Source organism: Streptopelia decaocto (genome assembly GCF_964273445.1).
Source record: "Streptopelia decaocto genome assembly, chromosome: 7".
Lineage (NCBI taxonomy): Eukaryota > Metazoa > Chordata > Aves > Columbiformes > Columbidae > Streptopelia > Streptopelia decaocto.
In genome coordinates this window covers 61,327,355-61,342,437 of record NC_138661.1, presented here as the reverse complement: position 1 = coordinate 61,342,437, position 15,083 = coordinate 61,327,355, and the positions used below count along the sequence as shown (strand labels likewise).

Below are 15,083 nucleotides of genomic sequence, written 5' to 3'. Positions count from 1 at the left end.
TATTTCTTCCCTCCCTCCAACCTGTTTTCATGCTATGGGTCAGGACTTAACAGCTCTCAAGAGTGCCTGGCTGAATAGCAGCAGGCTTCTAAATCTCAAATCAAGTGCTCTTCAAAGCACCTTACTTCTCTTGAGATGAAAACTCGAGGCAGGTTTTTCTATCTGGCCTATTCATCAAGTATAGTCTACTGAATTGTTGACATTTCTAAACACTAAAGGGATTTTAAAGATCTTATTGCTCTAAAGAGACTTAGTTGTAGTAGGGAATAAAGAAGTGAAACGAAAAAAATACTGACACATGAAAAGTGCAAAACTAAATAACTGCTAGAAACAGCTGAAAGCAAATAGCTGTAATTTGACATATAGTTTCTGTACTAAACACATTTTTGATGCACAAATCTGCTCAAATGTTCAGCCCTCCCCGCAACTTCCAGATAAACAGTAGTGTTTATTTTAATCTCAATTACTCACAGAAGTCTTGCGTTTCGTGTGATACCAGTTTCTGTCATTCATACTCTCTATGTTTGTTTCAGTTTGCACTGGGTCGTACTGTCTTAGATAGAGTCATTTAAAAGGAATTAGCATGACCTGTCTTCTAACCTTTCCCCAGCAACTCCTTATTCTGCACTTAAACTTCCTTTAAAGCTTTGGTTTGCCAAAGGGTAGTCAACATGCTGACTTGATCACCAATGTGATTTTTGTATTTTTTTGTGTAAGCAATATCAATCACTAAGTAAAAATACACCACAGTATGTTTTCCTACCAAAACAGGGTGATCCAATGGCATGGATATTAAATTACACTTCAGTAATTTCTGAAGTCTAAGATTATTTGGTAGTAATTCTACAAAAGGCTTTGTTAGCTGGAGGTTTAAACTGTAGCCCTCATGAGTCATGGGGGATTAGTGCTGAAAATAAGATATATTAAAATATGAATTATACAATGACTACATCTTCACCTGGGAGTTACAGGAACTGAACATATTTCCAGTATCAGTGCCAGTTTTTAGGGTGAGAAGACAATGATAGCAGAATTGTATCTATTTTTTCTCTTCTGGCTTGGTTTTTGCCTTAGCATGGAGCATCCAACAGTGACATTTACCATTGCAGAGCTGAAGTTACTGGCTTGTGAAAAGCTGCAAACATAAACAAACTGGTCGTCTGTTTAGCAACCTCTGTTTGTGAATGTGCAAAATTTTGTAAACCAGTGAAACATTTGTCTATCTAAATGATACTTGCTTTTAAAACAGAGATTAGTAATAATAGTCTGCACTTACATTGCACTTTTTCATTTATCTAGCACTGATTTAAAATGATTGAATAATTTGTGTTTCTCTACACATAGTAATCCTGCCAAGCAGACTCAGAAAATACCTGTAGCAAAGAAGAACTTGCCCATGCATGAAAAGAAAAATGATTAAAAATATATTAAAAAGCTCAAGAAAATTAGCCTGCTTCAAAAAGCTATTAAATTGTTCCTATCCCTGAAGCTTTACAAATGTGCTAATTGTCGTGTTCTGGTCATGTAATATGTTTCTGCTCCAAGTGAAGGCGCTTCCCTGTTGCCGAAGCCCCGGTGCTGTCGGGGGAGACTGATGGGCCCCATAAGACAGGGAAATGAATCTTCCCTTTGGGCAGCGCCTGCTCCAGGTCTGAACGCCCAGAAATGCTTCACAGATGTGCTGGGCTGCCTAGCAATGGAAATCTTCTAATTCTAGCTGACCTAAAAAGGTAAATAGACTCCTGAGCATAGGGCTGCTCCCAGTATAAACCAACAATACTCCCCCTCAGCTGGCATTTACGTTTTGCCCCCTACACGCTCTTTCTTCGTCAGCAGCAACTTGCCAAACCTGTGGCACTGGTCTCTTGAAACTGCAGCGTTCAGGGACGTATCATATGGATGGTTTGCATTGTGTGGACGGATGTAAAACAATACGGCGCAAACCTCTCAGTGCTTTCTGGAGCAATCCCGCGCACCTGGGAGAGGTCCTGCAGGTAGACCCTTGTCAGTAATTCATACGCAGTCATAAGTAGCGTGTGCGTTCGCGTGTAGAGTTACGCGTTGTGTAAACTTCTGAAACTGATGTGTAGGAGGAAATAAATATTGTCAATAAATACGAAATCTAGGCAAAACGCTGAGGCAGCATTGGGGCAGCCCACAGCTGGGCTGGGCCAGAGTCTCAGAGCAGCTCCCGTTTTCTCCTCTTCTTCTTAGGAAAGCATTTCATTAAACTTAAATTTCACAGGATGTATGGAGACTAGGTACTTGAAATCCATGGAAGCTTGTAGGCAATGTGTGTTTTAGCAATAGCTGGAAGAACTGTTTGGTTCCCGAAGACTCTTTGCGTTTCTGTTTTCTTTCTTTATTGAGTTGGCAACTCAGGCATTGAAACGCACTTGCAAAGGAGATTTGTCAGTGCAAGTTACCTGTCCTGGAGCGTAACCTTTCTGCGAAGTGTTGAAATCTATCCGGACAGTTTTTGCAAGAGGCAGAATATATTTTTTCAGTTATTTGCGTTGTTGCACACTTGAGATAAAATGGTGGTTTTTAAATGGGTGTACCAATGAGTTTTATGGAATGTAATATATTTAAACCAAAACAGAAGCTTGATAGATTACAGTGAACTTGAACAGATAGCTTTGGATGAGAACTCAAATATTTGGTTAGTTTTCCAACTTAGCTGAAATTTTAGAGGGCAACAGTAACATTGCAGTATGTTGGAACTCCTAGAACAGATGCTTCTGCCTCTGAATGCTATTTCTCCCTCCTCCTCACATAGCTTTTGTTTGTACACACAGTGTCTCAAACACTTCTCAGGCTTCCCAGTAGAGAGACCCGAGTCATTGCAGAGCAGCGCGGGCATCGCCAGCAACTCTGGAACGTTTCCAGTGAGCCATCTGTGGTTTGATAGAAAATCCGTATTTTGTGGCCTGTTGCAATGTCATTCAAAGAAAGAGGAGAAATCGTGGAGGCACTGACTCAATGAGAAGCTTCGTGTGGTTGTAGGACTGAATTCCTCTCCTTGACCTTTTACTCTCCATGTTAAGAATGGGGTTTAAGCTAGTCATCCAGGTTTCCTGAATAATCAGCAGAGATGGGCAAGCACTTGCAAGGATGATTCATCTCATCCTAAGTATATAATATAGGTTAGACTGAACGGCTGACTTGTAGACAGCTGCAATTAGGTTGAATGAATCCGTCAGAGAAGAGAATGTGACATTAACATTAACATCCATCCGGATTATCCTGAGAGCCCTAGAATTACTCAGACTTGCATCACGGGTCCCACACTCCTCTTACGTAAGCCCAAGGAGCAGAAATTCAGCAAAATAATAGGTCTACAGGAGCAATGTTGGCCTGCTTGCCTTGGATATAGATGATACCTTCAGACTCATGAACTACTGTTTGAATTTAGAACAGTATTTCCCTTCCGCTTTTAGAGAACATATTCCAATCTCAACTATAATGTGCCTAGATGACGTATCTCCCCCTGCCCTCCATCTTGCCCTTTCTTCACTCCTTCTTCTCTTCAGCCCTTTGTCACTTGATTTCTTCCCTGTTCTCTTCCACTTGCCTTTCTATGCCTTTCTCATAGAACGTATCTTTTAGTAAGAAGGGAAAAAAATCTTCACATTGATACAGTATTTATATATCATGACATTTGTCATTCTTCCTGGATATTTTATCTTTCACTTCTTCCTTTTTACCCACTTTGTATATCCAGGCTGTAAACTCTCCCGGACAGAGACAGTCTTTCCATATGTGCTTGATAAGAGCTGGATCAGAAGTATTACAATAGAATGTGATGTAAATGTTTAGTACAGCTCTAGTTTCAACATTACTGTGTATTTCTCTGAATTTTGGATCAGAGAAGCAGTTGAACAGCTGTAGTCCCTGGAAAGTCTACAACCACCACTGATTAATCCAGCTCCCTTTATAACATGGGCAACTTCTTCATTATGCAGAGACTACAGTTATAATATGAAGTGGGTCTCGTACTTGTGATTTAGAGCACTCCGTAGTACCAAACATTTGGCATTCTCAAGTGTCAGAGAAGGTAAATCTCCCTGATATTTTTATCTTTCCCTTGTGTCCCTTCACATGTAGCAAATTGTCTTTAACACATCTTGAAGTCTTTCTTCAGAATGAAATAGTTTGTTCAGACAATTGTCTGTTTTTTCCTTTCCTGTCACTGAAAAGCAGTGACTAATGCTGCACCCACAAAAACCCACCTGTCTCTACTCAAATGTTACTGGAACCTTTCAGCCATCTGAAATCCCCCAGGGATTCATTTTACACAAACATCTATGGAATAGAATTCTATGGGTACAAACAATCTCTGAAAGATTTTTGGTTTGCAACAGCCAGCGTTTAAATAAACTCAGTGTTAAATTCAGACTCGGGAATTCAGATTTTAAGTACTTTGCATAGTTTTATGGTCAGAGAACAGAAGCAGCACCGTGTGGCACATCCAAGTGAATCAGGGCAGTTTGAACTGAATTCTCTTGGATATTATCATATCACTTCTGTAAAGCAGATACCCTGGAAAGCTGCACTAAAGAGGCACATATGAAGATTCAGCGTTCTGAAATGTAAAATGGCTTTTACAAATGCTGTCACAAGAGGAAGTGGGTTTATTAATGGTTGTTAATTTTGCCAGGTGTCTTTAAAGTCACTGTTTAAATAATCTCTTTGTGATGTTAGAAACTCACAACAAAACATCACTGTCCTGCAAATGAGGTGAAGGTGAGAATTATCCTAGTTTTGGTTGACATTTTGTAAGTGATGGAAAATAAGAGGTTTAGAACTGTGTTCATGTATTTTAAGTAATATTAGCTATATATTAAAAATGTTTTCATTCTAGCAATGTGTCCTTTAGCAGACAGACAGGGATATGTAGGTAGAAGTATATTTATCAGCTATTCTTTGTGGAGGCCGCCTGATGTTAACAATAATTAATTTTGATGGCTCAGATTATGCTTCAACTTTAAAAACAGAAATAGGAAATGCATGTAGTAGATGTGCTTATTTTAACATGGATTTATATAGTTTTGGTTGATTATAAGTCAATCCCAGTTATCTGAAAAGTAGGAAATTTTAGAATGTTATTTTTAAAAGTCAAGTCTTTTGTCTTTATAATCAGTTTAGAAAATGTATCCATTGCTGTGATGTAAAAATGGTAATGTAGCATCTATGGATATAGCAGAACAACAAGAAACTGCGTTCATGTCCATTATACAGAAAAATGGTTACCAACTGGTTTGTCTCCTGAATTTGTTAAAATACCAAGAAAATTGTAATGTGAACAGGAATGTAAGAGATTCTTAGTAAATTAGTTTTAAAATAGTTTGCCTAAAACCTAAATGCCGTTATGAGAAGATAGTTTGACACCATTCTCCTGAGACACTGTTCGTAACCGAATTTCACAACTGTTAAATTATTTCTGCCTGACACAGCTTTAGGCTGGTTGAAATTACTTTTCTAGTGCTTGCTGTGAGAGCTTGTAATGACTTCAGTGGTAAAGGGCTTTTGCCATTGAGAAGTGAACTTACATTAACTCAGGAGCATTTTTAGGTTTTGTGGCGTTAATAAGAATTTTCTATCTTTTCATAGTGGTATTGTTAGTTTTGTATGTAAGTTGTTCCAAAGTTGTGTCAATATAAGTGATATGCCACTCCAGTAGACTACACATGGTATAAAATTTCATCATAATACACGTATCTGGTGTCTCTCAATTGGCAAACTGAGCAAGAGAAAAGGCCAAGACTTACAGTCACCTACATGTCAAGTATTGAATAAATTCTTCTCTCTAGAAGAAATTCAGTTTCATACCTGCACACCTTTGTGTTTATATTAAGCCCAAAGGTAGTAAATTGGCCAAGCAGACCAGTTAGTTACTGTGCTTGATGATGACCTGTTAAGAAAACTGTGAAGTCATTGCCTGGCAAGGCTAAGACACTCCTGAAGTGCACATCTGTTAAGAAGTTTGTAACCATTTGGCAGCTGCGTCGGTTAGAAATGCAAGATACAACCTCTGGAGATGTCAAGTAAACCTGTTCATCCAAGACCTCTCTCATCCCATCAACAGACACATTGCAATGGCCTTGAAGAGAGAGAGATTCAGTTCCACGTGTTGCCATTGCGTTGAAGGTACCACCCAATGTCCCTGGTGGGCTCAGATGCCGCTAAATCCTTAAGTCTCCACTGCCCCGATAAGAAGAGCAGAGCGGGTTTAGTGAACATAACCAGGGTCAACCACCACTCCTGGTGACCACCAGACAGATCTGTGGTTGTGAGGCATGTCCGCTCTCAAGCCGAGCAGTCAGGGCAGCAGGTGAGGATCATACCCGGGTCAGCAAACTCCATGGCCAGGCCTGAGCAGAGGGCAACTCCCCAGCAAACCAGGAGCACCCATCAGGGCTTTGCCAGCTCCTTCTTGCACAGCTGTTTGTCACCCAGCAGCCCAGTTTTGGGGTGCACAGCTGCACTGTGCCACAGCTGGCACAGTCTTGTTCACCACAAAGGTAAAGAGACATCTTAGTGGCTGTGGAGTAATTTGGAACCTCTTCACTGGCTCCCACTTTTCTTAAGATGTAGGTTGCTTGTTTTCGTGGCCTCGGTGTCCTTTTCCCCAGCCTGCCTGTGCGATCTGATTCGTTATCAAGAGATCTATTTCCAGTCAGGTAACGGTGACAGTCACTTGACAATTCGATAATTTTCAAGCAAGAAATGGGGTTCTTCGCTCTAAGATGAGGTTTTATGAAGCCGCCTTACTAACATCCTGCATGTTTCTCCTGAAAATCCACCTTTTTCATGATACCTACAAAAATGCCGAAGTCCTTTATTAGAAATTGATTACTAGTTATTATAAATTAGATAATAACAAAAAGATGTAAAAGGGAAAATATAATGGGCATCAGAAGCAGAAAATGAAATAGTAACAGGGACTTGGCCTCTGTACCATGGACTGTTCCTGTTCTCTCTTGTGTGGGCTTCATGGGGTGGCGAGAGTTCTGCTTCAAAGAGAAATAAATAGGATATAAAGCTCCCCAACCAGGAGTCTGCATCTTTCATTTTCCCAGCATTCCTAAAATTCTTCTCCTTGCCCCCCTCTTCCCCCTAAACAAAATCCCTTCAGCTTTGGTGACTTCAGTCTTCATGGAGTTGTGGCAAATGGAACTAGAAGGGATCTGGAGAGGTCATTAACCCATCTCCCTGCCCCAAGGCAGGGCTGCAGCCATCATAGACTAGTAAGCATTTTTTTTTGGTCAGAGATCCAAATACATGGAATTGTAAAGATTTTTTTTTTAAGTTTAATTTTTGGAAGTGTGGATTCAGTTGTTAAAGCTTTGTATAACTGTTAGCAGAGTCACAAGGTTAATTTCTGCAACGTTATTTTAATATATATCAAATTAAGAGCAAATTTCCACCTGAACTCCCACTTCTTTTTTGGGGGATTCAATGATTTTGCATCAGTCATGTTATTATTTATTTGCTTGCTAAAAATATAATGATTTTGGAGTAATATGAACAATTACTTTGAGCTTAGATTTTTGCCAGTGTATGTGTATCTGCTTATCATATTGTTGCTAAACATTTTTATACTTTTTTATTGCTTAAAGTATTTTACAGAGCATGTGATTTTAGGAGCCATTAATTAATTTTATGAAATGTTGCTGTTTCTCGAATGTCCTCTACCTCATTTTTTCTGAGTATTTTAGCGAGTATAAAAACAATCTGGACAGACACAGATTTCCTCAAATCTGAAAATGAATTTTATGAACTGATTGTTGTTTATACTGTGTAGGTGTAACACTGGATTTCACAAGTTGCCTCCACAATGCAATGCCAATTGATTCTTCAGAAGAATACATGTAGCATATGTGTATAGTTGTATACTGATCGGTTCTTTAACATTATCTCTAGTAGGTAGCTCTTTTTTTTAACCAGTCATTGGTTACTGAGGTTCAGTTACATGATTTTTACTTTATTTTCAACCCCTTTTATAGTCAGCTAAAGCCTGCATACTGTTTCTATGCATTTTGTAACTCAGGTGTAATCAACATCAAGAGAGGTTGCTAGGAAAACTGCTGCTCAATCCTACTAATACTGAAGAGAAAAAAAGTCTTACATTGGAAAGTCTGTTTTTTATAATAAATCTGTAAAACAATCCACTTCATACAATGAGCAAAAGCACTTGTTAGTGTTTTTGTGTAATGAGGATTTTGTTATTTTGTTGAATTAAAAACAAATGAATTGCACCCCAACCAAACATACCAGCCTACTGGAAGTTCCTGGAATAGTCGTGAATTGGATCTTTACACCTCACTCTTACAAGGCAGACCAGTATCAGAAAACCATCGGTGCTGTATTTGGTCCTCAATGCTGGGGTTGGACTAAATGCTTGTTCAGTGTCCTTTCTGGCTTGTCGTTTGACATATTATCTCCCACTTCTACTTTATTTTTTTTTCCCCCATTGAGAACAAATGAAGTAATTAGAAGTTTTCTTCAGGCAGAGGGAGGAGCAGAGGCAAAGTATGTAATAAGTTTTGTCTGAGCTGTTTTCCTTTCGTAATTCGTGCCCTAAAGCTGTGTGCTTAGCTGGGTTCGGTGTAATTGTTCCGATCACCGCAAAGCCTTCGGGACCTGCCTGAGACAGAGCAGGTGGGAAGCACCAGCACTCGCATCGTGTCCCTTACAGTAACTAATCACCCTCTTCCATAGCCAGGGATTTCTCAGTCAACCTTAGAGTCTGATTCTGAAGATCCTAAGTTTAAACCTTTCTGACAGCATGCCTGGGTGAAAATGGGGTGTGATCGTGTAATTAAACACACTACAATAATGCAGACACACAGTTAACTTTGCACAGAGGACGTTTACTCCAGCGTTCCCTAGTTTTCCCACTGACAAACTTTTCTTTGACACAGGCTTTAAGAAGTTATCACAAGGAGGGTGATTATAGGATCCTATTTTCACTTGCATATTTACCTTTGCCAGACTTTGACCATTTTGTCTTATAATACTTTTGCCCTGCCAACTTGCTGTAGGCTACAGGAAGTTCTGGAATATTTTAGTGGAAAGTTTTGATTATTTGAAAGAAAAATGACAATGTGCTATTTCATATCTAGCATTTATGCCAGGGATGTGTTTTTGCTGTCCTGTGAAAATCTGTCCATGTTTGGCTCAGGCGTGCTCGGTGCTGCGTATTCAGCTTGACCCTTTTCCATGAACGTTCCTGCTTTTTCGGAGCGGGCAGCGAGCAGTGCAAAGGAGATGGGCAGGGGGGGTGGAAAGCTGTGCCAGCAGGAGAAAGAAGGGCAGGTGTAGGGCAACAGGTGGGAAAAGGAGGAGGACAAAATAGGGGATGAGGAAGACAAGGGGCCAAGGTGAGGAAGGGTGCTGTATTTGGACCTCAAAATTAGGAACGGGAGCAGGGGATGGAATATGGGCATAAATGGGCAAGAGAAACTCAGGACTGCCAGGAGAAGGAATGGAGAGCTTGGAAACAGAAAGCTAAGACCGGCTGGGGAGTGCAGATAACTGGAGGTTCTCCTTCCCCTCTACTCTGCCCTGGTGAGACCACATCTGGAATATTGTGTCCAGTTCTGGGCCCCTCAGTTGCAGAAGGACAGGGAACTGCTGGAGAGAGTCCAGCACAGGGCAACAAAGATGATGAAGGCAGTGGAGCATCTCCTGTGTGATGATGTCCTGAAAGGCTGAGGGAGCTGGGGCTCTTTAGCTTGGAGAAGGGGAGACTGAGGGGTGGCTTTATTAATGTTTACAGATATATAAAGGGTGAGTGTCACGAGGATGGAGCCAGGCTCTTCTCAGTGACAACCAATGGTAGGACAAGGGGTAATGGGTTCAAACTGGAACACAAGAGGTTCCACTTAAATTTGAGAAGAAACTTCTTCTCAGTGAGGGTGACAGACACTGGAACAGGCTGCCCAGGGGGGTTGTGGAGTCTCATTCTCTGCAGACATTCACACCCGCCTGGACACCTTCCTGTGTAACCTCATCTGGGTGTTCCTGCTCCGGCAGCGGGATTGGACTAGGTGATCTTCTGAGGTCCCTTCCAATCCCTGACATTCTGTGATTCTGTGAGAAGCCGTGTTTTTCTCATGAAGACCAGTTGCAGGGTGGGAGACCTGGGCAAGGAGGACTGGGATTGGCAATGTGAGCAAAATCAGCGTGATCCTTATCAGGCTGATAAGAGAGAGAGAGATTGAAAGGGTCACAGCCTCAGAAATAGCAAAGAAGTCTGTCCACCAGAAAACATTTTGTCCTAAACTGGGTCTTTAAATGTGACTGTTCCTCTGTGGTCAGCAAATATCTGTGAAAATGTCTGATCATTCTGTAACGCTGGTGGTCAGAAAGGATCACAGCCTATTTATGCCATCACTTGCTGCCTTGGTTCAAGTGACTGCAATGTCCTTACTGGTGCCAAAAATAAAGGCCTGCTGTTTAACCTGTGGATGTCTGTATTATGCTGTGTGATGAATTTCCAGCTTGTTTGTGATTTAAAGTGTAGAATTTTTTTAATGGTGTTAAAGTATTTAATAGGATTGATATTTGCAGCCCTGTTTATATTTTTAAGCTGTGCACAGAAAATGTAAGGAATGACATTCTGAGATGCCGATTCAGGCTTTATTCAGAGGTAGCACATGTGTGTGCATGTGCTGTGATTCAGATCTCAATGGCAGGATAATATTCAGTTGTTTTCAGAGGACCCTAGTGTTGTTTATCGTTCAGAATACGTCTGACCCGAGGATGAATGTGGCATACTCAGTGAAGTACGCTTCCTGGAGAACCAGCAATTTGTTGTAATCTTTGAAAACTGGGATTGTAGAGAAGAGGAGGATTGCGGGAGGGATGGTCTCATAATTAAGACGATTGAAGGATATCTCGGAAGGTGTGATGCGTCCCTGCCTGTACCGCTGAGCTCCTGTGTGATCATGTTGCTTCAACCCAGCATTTTTATTTCTCTGCTCTTATTTTGTGTCTCTCACTTTTCAAGTGCTTGACTTGAGGTCCTTGAAGAAATACCAAGCACACACAGCTGTAAATTAGGTTAGCATTTGACTATGTGAAATGCTGTACAATGGTAGACATTCTGGAAAAGCAAGTCCTAAATGCCTCTGATTGTGTTTCTGCAATTAGTGGATACTTATTGCCATGTGTTTTATGTGCCTTAATTCCTCGTCTCTAAAATTGAGGTAACTTTGCCACCTTATCTCATGAGAAAATTAGGAAAACAACGCAGTTGGTATTTGTGAGGCATTCAGGTGCTGCATACTGACACGTGCTATTGAAAAGCCATTCTGTCTTCAGAACAAGGTTTGCATCATGTACAATAAATACGTCAGAAAAGTTCAAAGTAAACAGTGACAAGAAAACAAAATATCCAGACTAACTGAGCAGTGTGCAGCCTCTTCACTGAATAAGAGGAGGGAAGAAGATTATGTGCATGTATAATGAAACACTGCTTCATAACAAATCCTCATTCAGGCCCACCATCCAGTCTGAGGATCTTTAATTTTTACTTTTCTTATCTGAGTCTTTGCAAATTTATAAATATTATTCCATCTGTTTTCTGATTATGATATATAGTAGCAAAAAAAACCCCAGCATTGACTAAGAAGCTGTGTAAATATCAAAGATTTTTTTTTCTTTTGACCACCACCTTCAGTCCAGGCCAGTGTGGCAGGGTTTAAGTTGCTCCCTATCTGTGGTATTGGTTAGTCCCAGTGTAAGATGAGTTTGCTGAGTCTCAGTTCCATTTGCTCTGAATTCATTTGGCAGACTTGGCAAGAGGGTCCGTAATTGCGGGAGGAAGACAATGGTACCACATTTCCCCTGGAGGAAGCCGCCTCTCCCGCTCCCTGGTGAGGGCAGAGAGATGCTAGCAACGAGTGGGAGAAAACTGCATTATTTCACTTGTGTCTCCACCTCTCACATATCAGATACCCTGTAGCCTGCCAGCACTTTTTTGGAAAGAAAATGTAACTGAAAGATCTGCCGAGTGCTCCCCTGCACTTCCCGGCTTTTCCTCGTCTTTCTCTATCCAGTGGTTACAACCCACCTCGACAATCCAAGTTGTACATTGGCTCTTGCCTAGCAAACATTTTTCTCAGCAGACAAACAAAATAGGCACGTGCCCAGGTTTGTATTGTGTTGGAGCAAGTTCAGAGAAGGGCAACGAAGCTGGTGAGGGGCTGAAGCACAAGTGTGATGAGAAGCAGCTGAGGGAGCTGGGGCTGTTCAGCCTGGAGACAAGGAGGCTGAGGGGAGACCTTATCGCTGTCTGCAACTACCTGAAAGGAGGTTGGAGTGTAGAGGGAGTTGGTCTCTTCTCCCAAGTAGCAAATGATAGGACAAGAGGAAATGGCCTCACGTCGCACCAGGAGAGGTTTAGATTGGATATTAGGAAACATTTATTCACAGAAAGGGTTGTCAGGTATTGGAACAGGCTGCCCAGTGAAGTGGTGGAGTCACCATCCCTGGAGGGCTTTAAAAGACATGTAGATGAGGCTCTTAGGAACATGGTTTAGTGGTGGACTTGACAGTGTTGGGTTAATGGTGGGACTCAATCTGAAAGGTCTTTTCCAACCAAAATGATTCTATGATGTAGAAATGAGGCATCATGGACCACAGTTCACATCCACAGCTGTGCTTGACCTTCTTAGGAATACGGTAAGAACTGTAGATGAAGGATACCACAGCACAGCACTGGTTTCAATATAGTGAAATGTAGAAGTCACATAGTTACTAAATGGTATATACAGGGCGTGTTTCTTCCTACATAAATTGTGAGATTTGCCATGTGCTTCATAGGCAATGTGCTACAAAGAAGTACACACATTTCTTCTATTTCAAGGCTGAGGTATGTCACCTCACCGTGGGCATGGGCTTTCCTGCTCCGCATGTATTACTTCATGCATTTTCTTCCCTTGGAGAAGACAACCCAGCGCACGTTCTTCTCCCCGCACTGCCCAGAACCAGGGGAGCCCTTTGGAGCACCTCCCAAGTTATGTCTAACTGCACAGTCTCAAAGCCAGCAATGAACTGAACAGTCAGTCTGCTGTAAATAACAGATATTCCTTATGCTTTTCTATTGAATTCTTATCCTACAAGAAGTTGCAAAGGTATTGAAAGAAGAGGCATCTGTAGTTATGTGTTGTGGTAAAAGCGAAAACATAGTAAAATCAGAGAATAAGGATGGTCCACACAGCCTCCTAAGATAATTTTGCAGTCATTGCTGTTATCCTGTTCCCTTTAGAAGCGTGTGCATTTTAAAGAAAAGCCATGCAGTTTAGCCTTTAGCTACTAAATCTTTCAAGAAATATGTTTCTTCCATGATACCAGTTTCATAAATTATTGCACTGTGTATAAGATGCTAAACTGTCTCATCTGACTGGCTTTCAGTACCTCACTGTGTCCAAAAGCAAGGCAATTAACCAAGTAAAGCCTCGGTTTTACATTCATTTTCACCTTACCTTACAAAAGGTAAATGGTAATGGCATGTCTTTTATGTATCTCTGGTGTAAAAGAACCCTCGGAGGGAGAGTTGAAATATTTTTGTCATTGCTGGAAAATAAGGTTTATTACACAAGGACTGTGTGCTTGTGGACAAACGTGTAACCTGTGTCTCAGTCTCCTCATCTGTAAAATGGATGTAATGTCCCTACAACTCACAAGGGATGGCAAGGTTTGATTAGCATGTGCGATTGCTTTGTACAAGTGAAACTACTAGCACTTTTGTTTTTATTAAAAAATGAAAGTAGAATATGAAGAAGAAACACTCTAGTAGAATAATGCTGTAACTAGTGTTAGCCCTCTCCACCTTTTGACCATTCCATCATTCATTTTCAGGCTCTGCCACGAATTATCTATGCTTGAAATAAAATTAGAGTTACATGGTAATGCTATAGAAATCAAACTATTTATTTAATACGGGGGTTGCTATTGAGGCAAAACACTTGTTTTTAAAGGGAAGATGCCCATAGATATATTTAAATACCTTGAGAAAATTTGCATTTTGTTTAGTAAATTTTAATGAGGAAAAAAACTCTATTCCAGTTTGTAAATCTAATATATTGAAAAAGTACAAAACGGTTTCCAGGTCAGCCTAAGCGAGTGACTGGGAAGTGTTTTATTTGTGTGAGTAAACATCGATCAGTCCAGAAAAATACCGCATTTTGAAATATGCTATGGAAAAGAAATTCTACTGCATTTATTCTTTCTGTTTTTTTCCTCTCTTTCTTCTCTCTCTCCCCGTCTCCCTCCCGAAAATTTCCTGCCACAGCGCCTGCATTTGCCTCCAGACTTGTCAGACACAGTGAGCCGCGCGAGCAAACAGGATCTGGCAGAATCCGCCAAACTGCTGAGCTCAGGATGCGGCGCCATGGCCATCGGCAAGAAGCACCTGGACTTCTAGTGATTTCTACTTAGCAGTTTCACTCAGATTTATATGACACTCTAATTATGAGTGTTAATGACTTATATAAATATTTTTCTTAATGATTTGACCCAGCAGTCTTGAAAAATAGATGTTATCATATGGTGCCTTCTTTTTTGTTTTTTTTTTTTTTTTCCTTTGTTCTGGTTTCTTTGTACTAATTTTGGGCTTGTTTGGATTTTGCTTTTTGTTAAAGCTTCTGTTTGGTTGGGTCCTGCCATTGTTCTGCTCAACTGGAAACACACAGTGTTTTGTTCCTTGAAATAAGAAAATTACTCTTGTCCTTTCATTTCTAATTTTGTTTTACAACAAAAATAAAGGGATATTTTTACCGATGGAATTTTTATATACTTACATTTCATATTTTGTATGAGTAATAAGTTAAGTTGGGTGGTTTATTGCAATAAAGGAATGAAGCTGCGCAATTCATTGTCACGTGTTATTTTGAAAGCAAACCACACAGTTATGTTTTTAAAAACATTAATTTTAAAAATTGAAATACCGTTCTTAAATTTCAGGAAATATTTACATTAGTTCATTAAATATGTAATAATAAATGTAAAACATATAAGTCTTTATTCTAAGATGCCAGTAATTAAGAATGGTTGTTTTTTGAATCAGAATC

The 15,083-nt window shown here is 40.4% G+C and overlaps 1 protein-coding gene across 1 annotated transcript in view; it reads left to right on the top strand.

Moving 5' to 3' along the window:
- ELP4 (elongator acetyltransferase complex subunit 4) overlaps positions 1-14,883 on the top strand; it is a 142,568-nt gene extending 127,685 nt beyond the window's left edge. The window contains exon 10 of the mRNA XM_082057802.1: positions 14,306-14,883. Coding sequence (XP_081913928.1) covers positions 14,306-14,437 — 132 coding nt within the window. The 3' untranslated portion in view covers positions 14,438-14,883. The remainder of the gene's footprint in view (positions 1-14,305) is intronic.
- The last annotated feature ends 200 nt before the right edge of the window (positions 14,884-15,083 follow it).